General features: G+C 37.4%; 1 protein-coding gene across 4 annotated transcripts in view; it reads left to right on the forward strand.

The window, feature by feature from the left end:
• Window positions 1-7,166: 7,166 nt before the first annotated feature.
• Window positions 7,167-21,236, forward strand: part of mldr (mitochondrial ribonuclease P catalytic subunit) — a 33,341-nt gene continuing 19,271 nt past the window's right edge. The window contains exons 1-2 of one of the 4 annotated variants that reach the window (XM_083113819.1): window positions 7,167-7,366; window positions 18,505-19,593. In XM_083113819.1, coding sequence (XP_082969945.1) covers window positions 18,509-19,593 — 1,085 coding nt within the window. In that variant the 5' untranslated portion in view covers window positions 7,167-7,366; window positions 18,505-18,508. Of the gene's footprint in view, window positions 7,367-7,395; window positions 7,448-12,301; window positions 12,689-18,504; window positions 19,594-21,236 lie in introns of those variants that run through there. The other 3 variants (XM_083113820.1, XM_083113818.1, XM_083113817.1) reach the window with 3 other exon arrangements.

Genomic DNA, 21,236 nt, shown 5'->3' on the forward strand with positions numbered 1-21,236 from the left:
AGACGCAATTGGACAAGTTCATGGAAAAAGGATACAAGTAGCAGTACAGGATACTTCGGACGTACGTGGATAGGACCCGTAGGAAGGCGTCATTTGGCTCTCCAGTTCGCCACCACCGATAAACCACGCAGTCCGATTGATCCATTTATTGAGGTATGTACTTTTACGACCATTACGTAGTGAACTGTGAAGTGTCGTCTGACGAATGTACGTGTTACTCTTGACCAAACTGCAAGTCGAAATGTTAAGAGGGATTGTAAAAAAAAAAAAAAAAAAAAAAGGTTTTTTAGTGATTTCCTCCCCAATTTTACGACGACGTCGTGATTGCACTTATAGCAACGTGGTGTGACGTTCGGTTCATTTCTTGTATATGCAAGGCGGGCACTAATCAGCGTTAATTGGGCACAAAAAAGGGAGGGGGAATACAATTTACGTAATTCCTGGTTGGCACTCTTGTGGATAAATAAGTACATTACGTATGTTGGCAAAACGTATAAGAGTACCAAAAAAAAAAAAGGTTTCTCTCAAAAATGTCGTGTGTATATCAATGCCAATGATTGACCTTTCTAACTTTTAACAGTATCCTTGTATATGTTATCCATATATGTTATCAGTTTATCTAGTTTATTGTATTACCTCCGGGGAATGTTAAACTTTTGAACAGACGCTGGTTTCGTAAAAAAAAAAAGAAATGTTATATTTATATCGATGTATTTGTTGTTGATGAGAAAATATTAACCATTCTTCGTTGCGGGGTTAATATAATAAATTTGACCACGTGTCGCAAATTACATCTTGTAGTACATGTTTATCTTAGAAAAAAACTGTACCTTAAATTAAAAATTGGGCGAACGAGGTTGTAATTGTTCGGATACGGAACCGTGGCAGAATTCACGTTCTAGTTTAAGGATTAACTTTGTCGCGAAAAAGGGAACATGTTTTTGACTTTAGCACGAAGGTATCATTTTGTATAATAGATCGCTTTGTCCCGATTAGTTGGTTCTCACACGAGACTGAGGTGACGGTACAAAATACACGTCGTTAACCTCAAACAACGACTTTTGTAACTGTTAGGTTTTGGTACGTGTAACTTGTTTCCACGGCCTCTTTGCGCGTCTTCCCATTTTGCTTATTAATTGAGAAGATATCCATCGCATAGATAGAGAATCTCTATATCCCCTTGCGATAGAGAACTTATTAGAAGAATGAAAATACAGATTGAACGAACAAATTTGATGTGTATCCTTTCGTCAAAATGCCTAGAAAACAATATTACATACTTCTTCACTAGTAGAAAAGAATAAAAAAATTGTCCTTGCTGGGGATCGAAACTTAGACCTCACTGATGAAAGTTCTGTACGACACTTTATCAATAGCACCATGTTTTCTTTTTTCCAGTCAGTCTGTTTCCTCCTCAACACCTGAAGACGAAAATGCTTGTTAATTTCTCTCATAATTGTTTCATTGTCTATAAATAGAAACCACGTATGTCACAAATAGACGCATTCTTTCTGTGAAAAATCCCATGTTTCGCACATCGTGCTTCTCCATTTACTGTTATTTGGACATTCACTTGGAAGTTAAAACTTAGCTTTGTGTGTTTGTTTTCACGTGCATGTGTGTGAGAAGAATGGTGTGAACGTGTGTTCGATGTTTTTCTGGGCATTATTTTCGTTCAAAGCATTAATATAATTGTAAAATATGAAATTTACTGTAATGCAAGGAGTGAAAATATAAACCCAATCCGTCAAGTTCGATCCCAAACAACATTAAATAATGGAGCGTAACGTGGACCGAGTATTATTCCATGTCGAGAACACGAGACATTACGATCGACAATCTCCATCTCGTATTTCTCTTTGGCATCACTACTCAATTTACAGAGATGCATACCCGTGACTGGTATACAAGCCGCAGAATTTCAATGCTGATTGGGTTGTCTAGTCACAAGGCGCTTGGTGGTCAGACATGGATGGCTTGCTTCAGTGCTTCTTCAATAGTGTCATTACAATCCAGAAGTGTCCGTGACTGTACACCTGGTACGAAACTGCCAAGTCTTCTAATATATTCAATTAATATGAACATCAAACCCAAATATGCACCAAGTGTTTCAAATCGAGTCAAATGAATTAATTCGTTCAAAGCATGTGGATTTTCCTCAAGGGGAAAAAAATATGCAAAAATCCGCCAGCGAATCATTATCACTCATCTTCATCGTCGCCATTAGTAAAAAGTGTCAAAAAAACCAACGGTAAATAGCAAAACTTTAAAAACCAAGCGGGACTCCAACCAAGTATAAAAAAATGAAAGGAAGGACTTCACTTCACTATACATTGCTAACAAAAGTGAAGTACTGGCCTGGGTTTATAAGTAAAGATACAGAAGGGTCGAAACATGTAGGGGAATTCGTACCTGTAAGTCCCATGACGTTACTAACATCTTATACTAGCTATACTTTTTACTCTTGGAAACAAATTATTTTCAAATTACTTGCTAAATGTTGACATTCCTACAGTAGCAACAAATGTCCCGAATGTTAGTTCCCAAACAAACTTTCACCCCGCTTGCTTCTTGCCTTTGTCCTTGAAAATGTATAAAAAAGAGGTAACTTTTGTTACAGTGACAACAGTTAGAAAATAAAGTATCAGTGAATATATATATATATATATATAAAATAAACTAATATAAACTAAAATAATATTGATGAGTTTATTGTGGCGATTCTGGCTTGATATCAATGTAAAACCGCCACAAAACAAAAAAAAATATTCTTGAGCAACTAAATTGTACTAGAGGTTAGGCATTCGTTAGCACAGGAAATCACACTATTGATTTTAATTAAAACGCAAATATTAACTAAGATATTAATGAACTCTGGTATGATATCAAGATAAAGTCATTAAAATAAGAAAAAAATATTTTTGAGCAACAAAATTGTACTTTCTATTAGGCCTTTGTTAGCACACTATCTATTTTAATTGAAACGCAAATATTAACCAAGATATTAATTAACTCCGCCATTATATGAAGATGAAATCGCTATAAGTAAAAAAAATACCTTTGAGCAATTCAATTGTATTATCTCTTAGGCATTCGTTAGCACATGACGGCACACTATTTATTTTAATAAAAAACGGCATGATATCAAGATAAAATCGCTACAAGTCAAAAAATTACTTTTGAGCAAGAAATTGTACATTATTTTAGGCATTCGTTAGCACACGAAAGCACACTATTCATTTAAATTAGAACACAAATAGTATTCAACATCTTTGACATTAATACCTCAATCTTCATGATTTTGGCTTGATATCAAGATAAATTTGCTGAAAATCAAATTTGCATGGATAAGAGACAGCTGAGAAGACGCTTGAAAAACTTTTCAACGTGTATCGATGGTCTCTGTGGGTAGTTTACCGAATTCATAAAAGAACAATAAATTTCTATGCATTACAGACGATTTAGGGGGTAATTATGGCTTATTCACGAAGAAGCATTTTTAGAAAATTACGAGGTGTACTGGCAACATTGATTGGGTCAGAGGGCAGTATCAGGTAGGTGTGCCTGGCATCTGGTTATGATACTCAGTGTCCAGATGAAAGAAAATATTTGAAATTTATTGTACAAAACAGAGGTAGGTTAGTTTTTCATACAAAAAATTCAAATATTTCTTTCATTTTGACATTCTTTTATCAATTCGGTAAATATCTCCAGAGACCAACGGTACATATTGAAATCTTTTTGCAAGCGACTCCATAGCTGTAATTAATCCATGCTCGTTTTCACTTCGTACATTTTTTTAAAACCTTAGTAACTTTTTCTCCATACTGAATGTTCATGAACAGCACAATTTTCTAGTTTATTGTTTAAAAAATATCCACATGGACAAAGTTAATACCTAGTAGAAGATTCATGTCTCTATAACTATTTGTACAAAAGTAACGTACATTCAGTCTTGGTTGCTTAACTTTTTGGACAGCCTGTAGAAGAAATGGCCAGTATGTGTCTCTTGGTTGCTACACCTTGTTAAATTATTTAGCTAATTGCAAAATATGACGTTACGAACCTCTAAACTCTTCTAACACTGCAAGTGAAATGGGTTAGCCACAATTGGTAAAAATTCAAAATTTCAAGCCGGATTTTTATCGGATAGAAACCGTCCATTCAAAATACACACACACACAGTGCAAGCAAAAATGAGCTACAGCGACACGGTAGGCTATTGTGTTCGTAATTAACACGTTCCACAGTTAAAGCCAGTCTTGATACCCATTCATGCAAAACCCTGCGTAAAGTGTCTGCAGTAATGCTGGCACATGCGTCAATTATGCGTTGCTTAAGGTGAACAATATCTCGAATTTTCTCGGAGTAAACGATGGCCTTGACATGTCACCACAGGTAGAAATCCAGCGGAGTGAGGTCTGGGGAACGTGGTGGCCACTCCACAGCACCTCGTCGTCCAATCCAAGTGTTGGGGAAACTGCACATCCAGGTACTGACGAACACAATTTCCGTAATGAGGAGGGGCGCCATCGTGATTTTGGTTTGTCAGCCACAGTCCCGGTTTCACAATTTTTGCAAGCACTTTACTGACGGTACCATAATGGATGGGGACCCTATCTGGGTGACGGTGGTTATAATCGTCTGAAATCACCCTCGTGCTTCGTTCACATGAGATCAACACGATCTCAATGCGTTCTGCCTGCGTGAGACCCATGCTGTGTTAAGTCACCTGCAACGATAAACAAGCATAAAAACGTTAATAACTTCGTCCCTGTTGGTGCTAGAGCAAAATTATGCACACCGCTGAACTCGTGAGAAAATTTCCTATTGCAATGAGGTATTACAGGACATTTTTTCCATTTGAACTTTTAAAGTTGCATTCAAGATGGCGGCCGTCATCGTCATATGCCCTATAACATTTTCCCCCACCCCTATTACAAACCTGCAATGTTAGTTTTTGGAAATATCATGCCATTCAATTTTTATTCAGGTGTTTCCACACTTTTGGACCACCCTGTATATATTATCAAAGGCACATAATTCGTAGCTACACTTCCTACGAAGGAAATGCCTAAAAGAAAGTACAATTTAGTTGCTCAAAAATATTTTTTTTTGATATGTGGCGATTTTATCTTGATATCAAGCCACAATAAACTCATTACTATCTTGATTAGTATTTGTGTGTTTATTAAAATAAATAGTGTGCTTTCGTGTGCTAACGAATGCCTAAAAGATAGTACAATTTAGTTGCTCAAAAATATTTTTTTGATTTTTAGCGATTTTATCTTGATATCAAGCCACAATAAACTCATTAATATCTTCATTAATATTTGTGTGCTATTAAAATAAATAGTGTGCTTTCGTGTGCTTACGAATGCCTAAATAATATTACAATTTAGTTGCTCATAAATATTTTATTTTTTTATTTTTAGCGATTTTATCTTGATATCAAGCCACAATAAACTCATTACTATCTTGATTAGTATTTGTGTGTTTATTAAAATAAATAGTGTGCTTTCGTGTGCTAACGAATGCCTAAAAGATAGTACAATTTAGTTGCTCAAAAATATTTTTTTGACTTTTAGCGATTTTATCTTGATATCAAGCCACAATAAACTCATTAATATCTTTATTAATATTTGTGTCCTTATTAAAATAAATAGTGTGCTTTCGTGTGCTTACGAATGCCTAAATAATATTACAATTTAGTTGCTCATAAATATTTTATTTTTTTATTTTTAGCGATTTTATCTTGATATCAAGCCAGAATCGCCACAATAAACTCATTAATATCTTGATTAATATTTGTGTGCTTATTAAAATAAATAGTGTGCTTTAGTGTGCTAGCAATGTGCAAACGTCCGAGATAAAATTTCATAATTTATTAATATGTGGCGATTTCCACTTGACATACGTAAGGTTTCAAGCTATTCATTCTGAAAGTTGACCTTGACCATTTGGCGGAGACAACACAGCTTTCTGACGGAGGGTCGAGGAAAGTCCTCTACCCGGCTATTTTTAGCGAAAGGCGAACACAGATTTCGCGGACCTATGAATTTGCGGCGGAATTGTTGGCGTGGCAATTACGCTTTCTTACATTATCTGCATTAGGAAAGTGATGAAAGACAGATTTACTTACCTAGACTACCTTTGATGTTCTCACCAAATATTCAAGTTAATTGCTGTCCTCTTCTTTCTTCTCGCTGATAGAAATAATCCTCTCTTCTTTCTTGGCGGTGACCTAATTTCTTATTTTATGTCTGCAACACAACACTCGAGACTCGACGAACCTTTAGCTAGCAGAAGCTATCCAAATCAAATATCCCTCCGCCCGCTGGAAGTTCCAGGCGGTGTCGCAGGTGGCAGCACAATTTGCCGTGATAAAAATACGTAGCAGGCCTGGAATGTTAATATAATTGCAAAATAATACGCAATCTTGCCAGTGACAAAAGTATAGCAATCGCAGCATAAATGTTTCCTCTTGTGATCTACGTGGTCGTTTTTTTTTTTAATATTCTTCTTGTGAAATAAGAAAATTAAGTGGAAAGACGTGAGAGCTGTATTTTGCGATTTATTATTATTTTGCGCTTAATGTAATTATGCAATATATAATATAGGTACGAATACACACACGGACGAGTACGAAGAACAATGTCCTGCAAGCAGAATATCGAAATTCCATTTCAGAGCTACACAATCACGGTAGCAATTTACCATGTAAATGAATGGGACGAATTTTCAAGATGGCGGCCATAGTCTATCCCCTTAATGTAATAGCAGCCATGGACGTCCGCAGGATCTTTGCAGGAAGGGGCAAGGAAGGTATTATTTCCAGGGGGGCAAACGAAGGTAAATTTTCCCCAAAATAGTGTTGTTCCCTAAAAACATTGCTTAAAATTGACTCTATGGTGTTCATGCAATAATTAACACATATTATTTTGGCTAAAATGAAATTATATGTGTGAAATACATATTTTTTGTTTGACTTTCATTTTCCATGGGGGTCACGGCCCCCTTGCCCCCCTTCCGGACTCCCATTTTAGCAGCACGTTCGGCATCAAATTTCCCATGTATTTAAATGGGAGAACAATAGCCGATCAAAAGCGTGGGGACGCAACAGGGGTGCTGCCACCTACAATAGTTTGCTTTGACCAGGCCCATAGCAGAAACCAAAGAGTTTGAGCAGAAACGATATCCAAAGTCAACAGGGTTTTGTTGACAGGGTCATGATGATGAAGAAGAAGAAGAATACGTAACTTAAAAAAGCTTTACCGGCATACCGGCATGGACAATTTGTGTAAGAACAGAAACCTCCGAATGAAATTTCTGATGCATTAACAGAGTGTATATAAATCAAAGACATGTATGTATATAAAAAGTATAGAAGTTTTTCTCCGACAGAAAGATATATGCTAAAGAATCCATTCCATTTCTATGTAGTTATGTAGGTTATGGTTTGATCTCTTCATATCTGTGCTCTTAAGTTGCCAGGCCTCAAGCATGGCTTGGCTCAAGTGTCAATTGACTATTTTGTCGGTGAACACACATTGATTATTTACTGCATCCTTCCAGCATAACGATTACTTAATGCGCACGTAGTTTGGGGAGGTGTTATCTGCATGATGATATAGCTGCATTTACTGTACACTTCGCAACTTCTTAGTTGATCATGACAAAAATCGGCAAACTCGTTTATTCTGTTATTTTTAACATTCGTACTTACCTATTCTGCATTGGGTAAGAATTGACAATATAGAGAAAGTCTCCAATGTCGTTAATTTTTGGTATACTAACTAATTTTGGCCTCCTAATCACGATTCTGTTGTAAAAAACCCGGGATCACGTCTGGAAATTGTACATTTTGATGAAACATTGTTCGTTAGCTCCAAAAAGCATCCACGGGTAGCCCCACAAATCAATGACGTTAGCCCCAAAAACCATCCACGGATAGCCCCACAAACCATTGACGTTAGCCCCCAAAACAGTCCACGAGTAGCCCCATGAACCATTCACACGAGGTTAGGTTAGGCCTGTTAGGTTAGGTTGCATTAGCATTCATTTCACCCCTAAATTGATCGAAAAAATAGGGGGTATAATTTAACAATACAGGGAATTTATCCAATTTGTTTGAAATTTTGGATACTTACTAATTTGGGTCTCCTAATCACGAATCTGCACTTAAAATTTGCCGCTCACGTATAGAAATTCCTGAATTATGGCTAGTCCCACGGACCATTGGCGCTATCCCCACGAACCATTGGCACGTGGTTAGGCTAGGTTAGGTTAGGAAACAGAGTTAAATTTTAGGGTCGTAGTAATATTAGGAATATATATATTTCGTTCTTTAAGTATTTGAAATGGAAAATCTTGCGATAAATAATGAGCAATTGTGCATTGTCGGTTGTGATGACTGACCCTCTTATTTTGCAAGTTTGACACGTTCGTGATTAGGAGCCCTAATTTAGTGAGTATGCCGAATTTCAAACAAAATGGAGAAATTCCCGGTATTGTAAAATCGCTCCCCTATATATAAAAAATCAATCTGCTTTTTTTTTTCAAATTTCCAGATGTGACCCCTGGTTTCTTACAACAGATTCGTGATTAGGAGGCCAAAATTAGTTAGTGTACCGAAAATTAACAAATTTGGAGACTTTGTCGGTACCAGTTAGATATGCCGGAGACACATTTAACTCGTTTATTTTCAAATAAAATTAATTTCTACTTACCTCATATGCATAGCGGAACATTTTTCAACTTGGATCACTTTTTTTCCATGAAAAAAGCGTTATTTTTAACATTATAATTATTTATTGGTCTTTGCTAATTCGGCGGGCAAATCTTGACTCACGTCTATTGTCAGCTGATATGCAGTATCGTCAGCTGATGTGTAGTGTTTCCAAACTTATGAACCGATAAATGCCGCACAAAGTATTCACAAGAGGTTTTTAAGTGAAAATTGATCCACAAACCATTCACGGAAGGTTAGGTCCAGTTAGGTTAGGCAAACAGAAAATTGAATTGGAAAAAAAAAACACTCACACGTCATCTTGTAAAACTACTGCGTGGTTGCTACACTGACAGGGGGTTACGTAATTGAACCCACGGAACATTTTATTCACGTAGTCGACGGTATTGGTGGCATGAGCTATCGTGCAACGGAGATACATGAATGTCGAAAAAGACCTTATTTACAGGCCGAATAAGTTGCACGATTCGAGAAAAACATTTTCCCCAGCTTCAGAAAGTCCACAAGAACTAAATTCCGTAAGTACTTTCTCGTCTTTTCTCCTGTAAATTTCAAGAAATGTGTTTCCGGTTTGTCTAATCGTTACTGACTTTCTCTATATTGTCAATTCACTCCGTTTGTTCTTTTATCGCTTCCTGAACACACAAATTGACGGGCAAATCTTGACTAGCATTGTCGATATGCTGTGTTTCAACCTTCTTAGCAGAAAAATTCCCACATAGCCCCGAAAACCATTCCCGCATAGCCCCAAAAACCATTCACGCATAGCCCCAAACACCAATCGGGATCATATGACCATCCACGAATAGCCCCAAAAACCATTCTCGCATAGCCCCAAAAACCATTCACGCATAGCCCCAAAAATCATTCTGGATCGTATAACCATCTACGAATAGCCCCGAAAACCATTCACGTTAGCCCCACACACCATCACGTAAGGTTAGGTTGGCAATATAGTGAAAAAACTACCTCAAAAACCATTCTGGATCGTATAACCATCCACGAATAGTCCCAAAAACCATTCACGATAGCCCCACGCACCATCACGGTAAGGTTAGGTGAGGTTGGGCAATATAGTGAAAAACTGTGTGTTTGGAAACACTTACCGGGGATTACGTCATCAGATGCTCACAACATCCGATTGAAGTACATAGATGGAAATGCAAGCAACAGCTTTCGTGCATTGGACGGACATTATTAAAGAAAAATACATGAATTAGCAGCCAAATAACTTGAAAAATGCGAGAAAACACTTCTACGACCTTCCGAAATTCCACAGAAACTCAATTCCATAAGTACTTTCTCCTGTAAATTTGAAGAAATCAGTTTCCCAGCTTTGAAAATTTGGTAACAGTTAGATATAGTGAAAACAGATTTCTTCAAATTTACAGGAGAAATGACGGGAAAGTACTTACAGAATTGAGTTCCTGTGGACTTTTGGAAGCTGGGAATAGTGTTTTTTCCATTCGTGCAACTTATTTGGCTGGTAAATGATGAAATTAATGTATCTCCGTGCCACAATTATCGTCGACTACGTGAATCAAATGTTCCGTGCATTCGAATATGTAACCCCTTGTCAGTGTAGCAACCACGCGGTAGTTTTACAAGATGACGTGTGAGCGGGTTAGAGGCATTTCCCGGCTTCGAAAATTTTACCCAAAAATCATTTAAATTTCCAATTCTGTAAAATTCAGATCTCATCCTCTCCACTTCGTTTTTTTCCCCGGTAAAATTTAAGTATCCCCGAAACGTATTTCTTCAATTTTACAGGAGAAAGTACTTACCGAACTGACTTTTCGTACACTTTTGAAAGGTCATGGAAGTTTTTTTTCCCATCGCTTAATTTATTTTGCCGGTAAGTCATGTATTTTTGAAGATCAATGTGTCTCCAATGCACGAAAGCTGTTGCCTCTATGTCCGTCCACTACGTGAATCAAATGTTGCGTGCGTTCGATGATGTGACCCCCGGTCAGTGTTTCCAACCACACCGTTGTTCTCCAAGAACATGACAATAGCATTGTTGAAGTTCCCGAATGTATTTTCTGTCATCGTTTCATCTTTTTTAGCGATAATTCATGTTTATATGTATAAAAATATTGCAATTGCCGTTGCTTCGATGTACTACCTCTACGAGTTCCGTGCGTTTGATGACATAATCCCCTGTCACTGTTTCCAACCACCCCGTGTTTTTTCAAGAAGACGTAACCCCAAATTTTAGCTATGCTTGCCTAACCTAACCTCACCTTACCGTGAATGGTTTGTGGGTCTATCTGTGAATGGTTTGTGGAGCTACCCGTGCATGGTTCTACTACCCCAAAATTTTAACTATGCTTGCCTAACCTAACCTAACCTTACCATGAATGGTGTGTGGGGCTATCCATCAATGGTTTTACGGGGCTATCCATCAATGGTTATACAACCCCAAATTTTAGATATTAGCATAATTTCAAACCTGGGAAAAAATAGAAAATTAATAACACGGAAGTAGGTATTTTTTGGTTTAGAAGGTTGGAAACACTGCATACCCACTCCAATCCGACAAGACACAAGCCCGACGCGCGATGATCCAGAACGCTTGTGCCATATTGTGTATCATGCAAGTGAAAGAAATGAACAACAATAATTACTCTTAATATGAAATATTGAAATTATTTTCGTGAGAAATTCATAATTACACCACACCGTATAGAATGTTCCGCAATGCAGAATAAGTAAGTAGCAATGTTAAAAGCACAAAATGAATGAGTTATAGGTGTTTTGACTAGATGAAATTAGTAATATACTGTTTGACCAGCGATCCGAGAGCTCCAGTTGGCAAAGTGCCAAGAAAAAGGGGAAGTTGTCGATAGGAAGGCAGGTGCGAGAACGCCGCTCGCGGTTGCACGTTGAACAGTGTTACCAATCTGCGAAGATGCTTATCCACCAGAACATAGGTAACGAAAACCGAGGGACATGCACAACCATGCTGTTTGCCAATTTTAGTTTCACTGTTGGTATTGAAGAGTTGAATCTCGATTAGTGTTATTGTGCTGTGCTATTTTTTTTATATATAATATAAAGACCTTGTTAGTAAAATGTCGCAGTGAATGAATGGATGTCTAAACACTGCAGGCAAAAGTGACAACATCGCTTTATGGAAAAACAGGTGGTGGCCATGGACGTCCGCAGGATTTTTTCCAGGGAGGGGCAAGGAAGGTTTTTTTTTCAGGGGGGCAAACAAGGCACATTTTCTCCAAAAATAGTGCTGTTCCCTTAAAATGCATTGCTTAAATTTGAATTTATGGTGATCATGCAATAATTAACACATATTATTGTGGCTAAAATGAAATTATATGTGCGAAATACATAATTTTTGGATGACTTTCATTTTTCAGGGGGGCGTCCCCCCCTTGCCCCCCCTTCCGGATGCCCATAGTGGTGGCTCGAAACCAGATACGGGTCCAGTCGGCTTCCTCTGGGGTTGGGTCAAAGATGCCGAACTGGCGCTACGTTCAAGACTTCAGCTTTCGCAAAGACGCCTCTCCACGGCCAAAGCACTTCCAATATCTTGTGACAATATTCTCCGGTTGGCAACATTGCTCTCTTTCCCCACGTGACACTCGCGCTGCTCGCGTTTCAGAGAAGCGGTTCCGCAAACTCCCCCAATTTACGACTGGACTCTTCTACTTCGGGCATGCGCAGAAAACTCGAGAGCTCTCGGATCGCTGGTCAAACAGTATTGTCATTATCGATAGGGTAACAGTTCCAATTGTTTTGTAATTTTTTTCAAATTTTCCCAGCGGGAAGACTAATTTTGGCAATCATTGTCACACAAAATTTGAACCTTCCTTAAAGTAATGGGCACTGTTTGGTTTTCCAGAAAAAGTTACTTATGTTGAAAAAAAAACTTAAAAATTACCTTCAGCAAGCATGTGCGCTTCCCATGGACAACAAGCGACTGTAAGTATCGTAGACTATTGGGAATTAATGTAGAAGTAATTCGGAACCTTAGTAGAATGAATTTAGGGACTTTATTTTAATGCTAAGAGAACCAAACCTGACCTGCCTAACCTAACTACGAAAGCATATATTGAACAAAATCTAAAGTAATCGCTAAAACTCTGCAGTATGTGTTAAGAGAAGTAAATCGAAATCAAACCATGTTAAAATTGCATTTGTAGAATGATGAAATCGCAATAAAACAAAAAAAACTTTGGGCCATCGATAGCAACAAACTTGTTGGCAGCCTAGTAGATTTTCGAGAATGTATTCCTTGATGCCTTCAAATCTATTGTTCCAGTGGAAACATATCGCCCAGCTTGAACGAAATCCAAGTTCCTCGTTTTTAGATAATCAGAGAGGGAAGTTGTAATTTTAAAAACCTGAGGACATATCATCACAACAATGATTGTCTAGAAAGCTGTGGAACCTGTTTAGATGTACTGTGGATCATTTCACACTTTTTGTTGAATTCATTTGAATGGGCAATGAGAAAAAGTGTTGTAACAAGCTGACATAATTTGTGTAACCTCTCTTGATTTTTGTGATATTTAGTCCAGTAATGCAGAGGACCAAGTATCTTTGTCATGGCATCACTTCTGCGTCTCCATTTTGTGGTTCCGGCAAAACTAGCTGTAAACAAATAAACTTCCAGGCGTTTGTGAGACGTATACATTCAGATTCTGTGCTATCTGTAAGCACTAAATTGAGACAAGAGCCATGTGTGGATGTGCAATGGAATAATTTCAGTAAGTTTTCTAATTCATGAAGAAGAAAAAAGAATGCTTTTCCATGACTTATAAGCAGGATTGGATTTTATGGGGGATTCCTCCCACTCATGACTTCATCCCCCCCTCATAGATTTTAAATCTTTGCCCTTGGTGATGCTATAGACCTATTATATAGGGTAGAGGCATTAGTTTTGGCCACTACCCCACTTATGGCCACTTTGCTGTTCATATTTAATTGGTAGCTACCTAGGTGATCTACAGCCAATCAGAGAACAGCTTACATAAATCAGTGTAATATAAGCTTTCCAGTTGGATTTTCATGTTTCCTCTTTGTACTTCCTGTAAGGAAGAAGCTGCTTGTTACAGTAGAATTTCTTATGCATTTTCGTAAGAAAAGAGAGCGCTACAATAATGTTTTTCACAGTTGTTATATATATCAGGAACATATAATTTGTTCAGAGGTAAGTTTAAATGTTAGAATTGCAGTATTTATATCCTGAAATAGAAATAACCACAAAACAGTATGTGTAGACCACATGGCCATTACTAGATGCAGGTTTGTAAAGATTCTTTGATTATGGCCACTGAAGAAAATGATTGCAGTTTATTAATGTATTGCTTTTTTTACAATAGGAATGGCTACAAAAGCTCCAAAGAGGCTTGATATAAGGAAGGAGAAGAGATTCCCCTCCAAAGTGAAGAATGCACTTTGAAAGGACGAAGGAATGAAAGTGGCAACAGCGAGTAAAATATTTGGACAACTTTAAGGAACAAAATTGCAGGGATTTCTCCAAAACTTTCACCAGGACACTGTGGCCCACATTCTGTACTGGGAGAGAAAACAGAAAACATGTTAGTCGAGTGGATACTTCAATGTGCACAAATGGGGTTCCCTGTGGATAAAGAAAATTTCATGTCTTCTGTTCAGAAGGTACTAAATGAAGCTGGGATGGAGCACTCTAAGCCTACTTTTGTGAAGATTAGTCCAGGGAAAACGTGGTGTTACAGGTTCTTGAAGGGACACTGCATCCTATCACAGAAACATGCTGAATATCTCAACAGAGGAAGAGGCTCCGTGACTGAAGAGAAGGTTCCGGAATGGTTCGATGAAGTTCTTACATCACTGAAAGATGATGGAGATGTCCTAAAGGATCCAAACAGAATTTTCAATATGGACAAAAACTTGTTTTTGTCTTGCTCAAAAAGGTGGATTGATCATTGGTCCAAGAGGACGTCAAGTATATGACGAAAGTAGTAACTCTGATAAAGAAAATGTTACCACTTTGTTTACTGCAAATGCTGCTGGGAAATTTGCTCCACCACTAACTCTATAAATATGAGAGGATTTCAAGATGCTCCACCAAACTGGGGGATTAGGAAAATGAAGAATGGCTGGATGACTGGAGGGAGTTTCTTTGAATACATGCCTAATGTGTTCATTCCATTTCTGGAAAATTCTGAAATTCGTCGCCCAGTTGTTGTATTTATGGATGGACACCGTTCACACTTAACACTGCACCTGTACCGCGAATAAAATTATACTTGTTGCCCTATACCCAAACTCATAACACATTTTGCAGCCACTAGATGTTGCTGTTTTTGGATCTCTGAAGACATCATGGAAGAAAACTGTAAGGAAATGGCGAATTGATCATAATGGACAGGACATAGCCAAGATCGATGTTCCGACAGTTTTGCACAATATTATTACACAACACAGCATGACTGATAACGTTCAGGCTGCTAAGTCCACATTATTGTTTCCATTTGATGCTGACTAATCAAAACTTGTAGTTCACAAGTTGCATGTTCCTCGTAATATGGATCAAAATGAGCAGGTTAGTCATCTTCAATATTTGGAATCAAAAATTGATGCTGAGACGTTAAGTAAATTTCAATTAATGAAACGAAGGAACCATGACTGGGAAGGTGAACCAGCAGACCTTTCACTCTAAAATGTGTGGGAAAAATTTGTTGAAGACTCAGAAATGGACAATACTAATGATGACCCTGTTTTGTCCCAGAATGATGCTAATTCACTCCTAGTGTAGTAACCAGTGACAAATGGGTTGAATATCATGAACAAAAGGAGAGAGAGAAACAAGAGGAAAAACAGAAAGAAGAACGTAAAGCAAACATGGAGCTAAAGAGAAAGCAAAACCGATCCAAATCACCTACAGCTGACCGTTCAGGAGAAGATCACTGATGGAAGTGAAGTGACAAGTTGTTTAGGGTTACCAGAAGTGGGATTTTAGGAAAATTTGGAAATATCCGATTATTTGGGGTGTAGACAACTGCTTAACTTCAAGATTAGTAACAAAATGTTATTTGTAAATAATTGTTAATATTGTTTCAGTTTTCAATTTCAAAGTAAAGAAGTAATTACAACACACTCAGTTGCAAGTGCAAAGAAAATAAACTTTTCTTGCAACAAATAAAAATTGTTGGACCTTTGCGTCTCTTCTGTTGTCACCGCCGTGCTGCGTGAGGTTTTGATTTGAAAGCATTTGTGACATCTACCTCAGCTCTTGGTGAGCAGCAAGTTTCTGACAATAGGTAAGAATATGCAATTCGCCGCGGTTTACTTTGATTTGAGTTTCATGACAGAATTGAGAAATAAACAGTATTTTTTAACTGCTGTACTCTTAGTTTTTACATGGCAGTGGAGAAGTGAAGTTCTGTCGATCAGCGATCTGAACCATGCCAAAAATGCAAATGTGTTTTTAGTGACGTCTTACAAAACTGTTTCCTAACTTTAGGCCTGGAAGAAAAAACTCAGAGGCAAAATGTCAATTTATGTTATTCTTTTAAAGTAAGAGACCAAGCTTCACAACTGTATAATATTAGGAGCATAGTGAATAAATATTAAAATATTCAGACATTGCCTACAATGAGGCCTATTATTAGTTATACAGAAACTGTGTAAAATTATTTTACAGGGATGTGTGATCTATAAGCCCACCAAAACACCAGTAAGCACAAAACGTGTTCTTCGTCTAAAGTTAACAACATTTTGCAATCTAAGAATGCCTTCTTTTTTAAAGTTTGTCATCTGGTAACTCTAAAGTCGTTGCCATATATTTTTTTAAAAAATTATTTGAAATACAGTCTAAATATTGCACAGGATAAGCAATACAAAAGTATTCTGGCCACTGAAAGAAAAGCAGCAAACTGTTGCTGGGGACACACACTCTGCATGATTGGTGTAAATCTACTCCCATGCACTTCGAAAAGCCGCAGCGGAAGGCTTTCTGCTACCCCTAAAATCTGCAAATGAACCATTCCTTCCTTTCATACCCACTCTCTGTCACCTCTCATTTGGGGATCTTCTCGTGAGCGGTGAGCTGTAGTTCCGTTGTGACAAAGACACAAGTTCATCTGAAGAAGACTGGATGGAAAATTTGAAAACTGATTTTATTCTCGTTATGAAGCTACTATCTAATGTGTGAAAACTTTTTTCTCCTTACTTTGAACTGACATTTTGTTTATTACGGAGTGACCTAAGAAGTCTGGAAATGTTAATTTATGTTGTTCAACCACATTTACACTATGTTCATCCATTGAAAACTATGTTATTTACCTTTAACATATTGTGTTTCGTCTGTATTACTTCATTATTTGTTCATAGACAAGGTGGCCATAAGTGGGGAAAATGGGTGGCCATTTAATATTTTTAAAACTTTTTTCTGACTAACTTGTTTGTATTTGTTAATGCTTAGTCATAATGTACCGACTCTGTACCAGTGATCATAATTTTTGTAAGCCATCAGTAAAATTATCATCATGTTAAAAGTTGTATACTATTGTACATTTTCCTTAAGATGGCCATAACTAATGCCTCCACCCTATCCAATAAATTTTATATAATATCTCAATGTTTCGTAACTGGAAATTTTTCTACATTGCAATTTTTTTCAAATACCACATCGCTTAAGACGTTCTTGTGCTGTTGTGAAATTTATTAAGATAAAAAAAACATATCCATACGAACAATAATTCCACATATAAAGTGTATTTTATGTTACATGTACAACACGATACTCGACCTTGGCTTATTTCCAGCCTGAGAGGGTTATTGAAAAAGGAAACCCAATGGCGGCACCAGAGGATGAGGCAGCGTGCTTCCCTGGCTGAATTTCGGAAATTTTCTCACTGTACAATTGGCACGAGCTACTTTTGTGTTCTTTTTTTCCCTCATTATTACTAATACTTTGAAGTAATTGTTTCTATTCAGTACTCGACAGGCCGTTCAGTCCTACTTTGTTGTTTGCAAGTCCAAGGAGGATGGCTTAAGATAAAATTTTGGTGCCCCCTCTACTTTCTACCCTGCCCCCCTCCCCAATTTTCTATTCTGGTCCTACAACTTTCCAATTTCTTCCAAGAAGAAAACATGACAATTTTATTCATTTTTGGTTTTACTGACGAAAAATAATAGCCTGAAGTTAGTCTTGAAACTTTCCTGGCGACGAATGATGAATAAGTTCTATCGGCCAGGACTTCTACCTTCTACCCCGAAGATGAGAGTGACTTTAGCTCTTGGAAGCTTGGAAACTTTTCCAGAATTGACCTGGGTAATACCTGGAGAGAAGTTATTCAACAATAATAGCCTGATTGATTCTTAAAATGCTTTAAGTGTTACTGTTAAAGAACACTTTCATTGTAGGTATGTGTTTATTTAATCCATGCAGCAGTAACTTCAATTAATCCAACTGTTTTAACTACGCACCAGGTGATGGCACGTAGTAGTTCTGATCCCACTTTAAACTATAGGCCCAGTCCTGATTAGCTTTTCTGTGCATAAAGTGGATTCAAAAAGTAAAGTCAAACATATAAACAACCACACTTATGTAATCAGATGTTAAATAAAATGATAAATTACAAGAACATGTGTTCTCCTAAAACAATACATAAGAAATTGTGTTTGTGTGCTTGCAAGAACCATAAACTTCAAGATATAATTCTACAATGCAGCAATTCATAGTACAATAAAAATGTCATATATGTGTGTGTCTGTGTGTGTGTGTAATATTTTATTTTATTTTTCAGCATAATGGCGAGCCAAATGATGATGATAAGTTCTAGACTTCTTTATGGTTGTGAAAAAATTATTAATTTATCTGGATGCAGGCCATTGTGTCACATATGCACTTCATACTTTGTGTTAAACTCTTCACGCAGTGTTCGTACTAGTGCTCCATGTAGTGTTGGGAAGAGTGTTTTGAAGTGGACAGCGTACCATAACAGCTCATTGTTCTTTCTAGATAAGAAAGGGCAGCAAGATAGTGCATCTCGTCATCGTAATCCAGAATCTTTGGTGCATATCACGAGTGAAGAAAGTTCTCTCTCGGGCGAAGAAAGTTCGGACACTGATGAGGATGATGGGAAGAATATTCCCGATGAGAGAAAGGTTCTGTTGGATCGTTTCAAAGACACTGTAAGACTGACAGCAAAAGAATGGGACGAACTTAAGACAGCCATACTAGAGAGCTCAAGGATCGTAAATGAGTACAGTTACGATGCATTTATTATGGGAATATGTATAACAAATAAAAATCTAGCCATGGGGAGATCATATTTGGAATACCTGATGGAAACTAAGAAAGACGTGAATGTTGCAACATTATCAAAGTTTCTGAAATTGTGCTTCTTGTGTTCTTACGAAAGTTCAGAGTCTGAAGTCATGAACATTTATGAAATGTTAAGAAAGAAATCACCTACAATGGATGCCAACACAACTGAGAATGTAATTTACGGTTTGTCCATTACAAGTGCATGGAAGGAGTGTTTAAAGTTCATGGATTCTGTGAAGATTACTTGTCTTCCAAGTGCATCAGTGTACAGTGCTGTGATTGTTGCAGCATTTCGCAATGGTGAGAATGGAATGGGTTGGAAGTTCATGGAGAATATGCTGGAAGAAGGAAGAAGACCGTATCCTGAAGTTTTTGATGCATGGTTGCAAACCTGTGCTGCAAACAAGAAAACTGAAAACAAGAAGAAAATGTTCAAAGAACTGCTTTCATATTTTGAAAGATTTGATGTGAGACCTTCTAAAGACGTGGCAGAAAATCTGAAGAATTTTGTGGAAAATCACCTGAAACCACCATGGCATGTTGAATTTACATCAGTGACTACCAGGTATGCTTTACAAATTATTTCAAGTGTTCATTCATGCATTGTTTTCTACTCGGTGGGAAAGATATTTTGTGCAATCTCTTGACCGTACAAGTTTTTCTTCATATCATAATAGGATCCATTTAATTTAACCCTAGAAAGCTGAGGCTTTGTCAAATTGACGATACGTAAATACAGAAAGGTGTCCCCCACCCTTTCTTAACACATGATGCGCTTGGCACCATCAGTACCTTCAATTGGTCTTGAACTGAGGAGGGAGTGATACTGTTTGGGTTGAATTGCTGTCCAGTTGACAAATTATTTGATATTATTGTATCTACATAGTCGTTCTGACGAAGCATAAGCTTTAACATAACCAAATTTGCCACATCTAATTTCTTATGCAACAAGGAAAAAATGATTGTGTTTTGCAAAACAAAAATAGAAAATGTGATTTTGTTGCTTTGGACAACTCATGGCAGAGCATCCATCTATCAAACTTCCGAATAATCTGTGATAACCATGAGAGGAAAAGAGGATGACCAAAATGTATTGCAGCCATTGTTCCAAAGCAATATGTGAAGAATACCAAACAAATTGCTATTTTAAATGTAACTATGAACGTTTTTGTTTGTTACTAATACTAATACTATCGGAAACAAATTATGTTATTAGCCAATTTTAATTGTGAATAAAACTCTTCCTATAAAGAGAGTAAGGTCGTCAAGATGACTATGCCTTAGCTTTAGCGTTACTGATTTTCCAGCTTTGTTCTCTAGGGCTAATATCATCTATCAGCCGATATCTCCTTCTTCTTTGGACTCTTTTCCAGCACATCTTGTAGCAGGTAGTTCCTTCTTAGACAGGGTCTCTCAGAGAGTGTCTCTATCACTACCAGAATTGATCATTTTCACCATTAATCCATTAGATGAAGAAAAGGAAGAATTTAGGGGAGGGTCAGATGTAGTAAAGGCTCATTCCATAGTCACGTATGTGACAAACATACCTTCACATACCAACAAGAATGTTATCAGAGAATAGATTACATTGAATGTTGGACTGTTTATGTTGCTTTTTTTTATTATGATCATGCATGTGATAAAGAATAGAAGTTACATTTCACATACATTTCTTCTTCTTCAAAATTCTGTGAATTATACAAATCAACATGCATTTTGAATTTTTTTAAAAAATACTAAAGGACTACCAAATAAATATCACTTAGCAGAATGAACAGATTTCTATTGACTGTTTTTTAATGTAGTATAATTGTGCCAGTCATGTACGTGACAGGCAATCAGGTTTGTGACATTGTATGAGAATACATGGATTTTGGTTACCTGGCAAACTACATCATTTTCTTCATATTGTAGATGGTTAGGGATGTGGGTGCAGAATGTTTGCTTCCTGGTGTACTTCAGATCCGGTTTCCTCCGTCTCCTGGAACTCTCCAACTTGCATAGGAGAATTCTACAGGTAACGGAGGTTGCAAAAACTGGCTACTATATAAGCGAAGTGTGCCCTGTAGCAGCTCCCTTTTAGTTATGAATTAGTTGGTGGATCATTGATAGTAGCAGCCAGTGCCACCACCAGGAAGCAGAGGTAAGTGCTGGCGGATCCCTCAGCCACTACCCTTCTCCTCCTACTCTTATTTGTTTATGCAGTAT

Source organism: Lepisma saccharinum, chromosome 28, assembly GCF_977018435.1.
Source record: "Lepisma saccharinum chromosome 28, izLepSacc3.1, whole genome shotgun sequence".
NCBI classification, from domain to species: Eukaryota; Metazoa; Arthropoda; class Insecta; order Zygentoma; family Lepismatidae; genus Lepisma; species Lepisma saccharinum.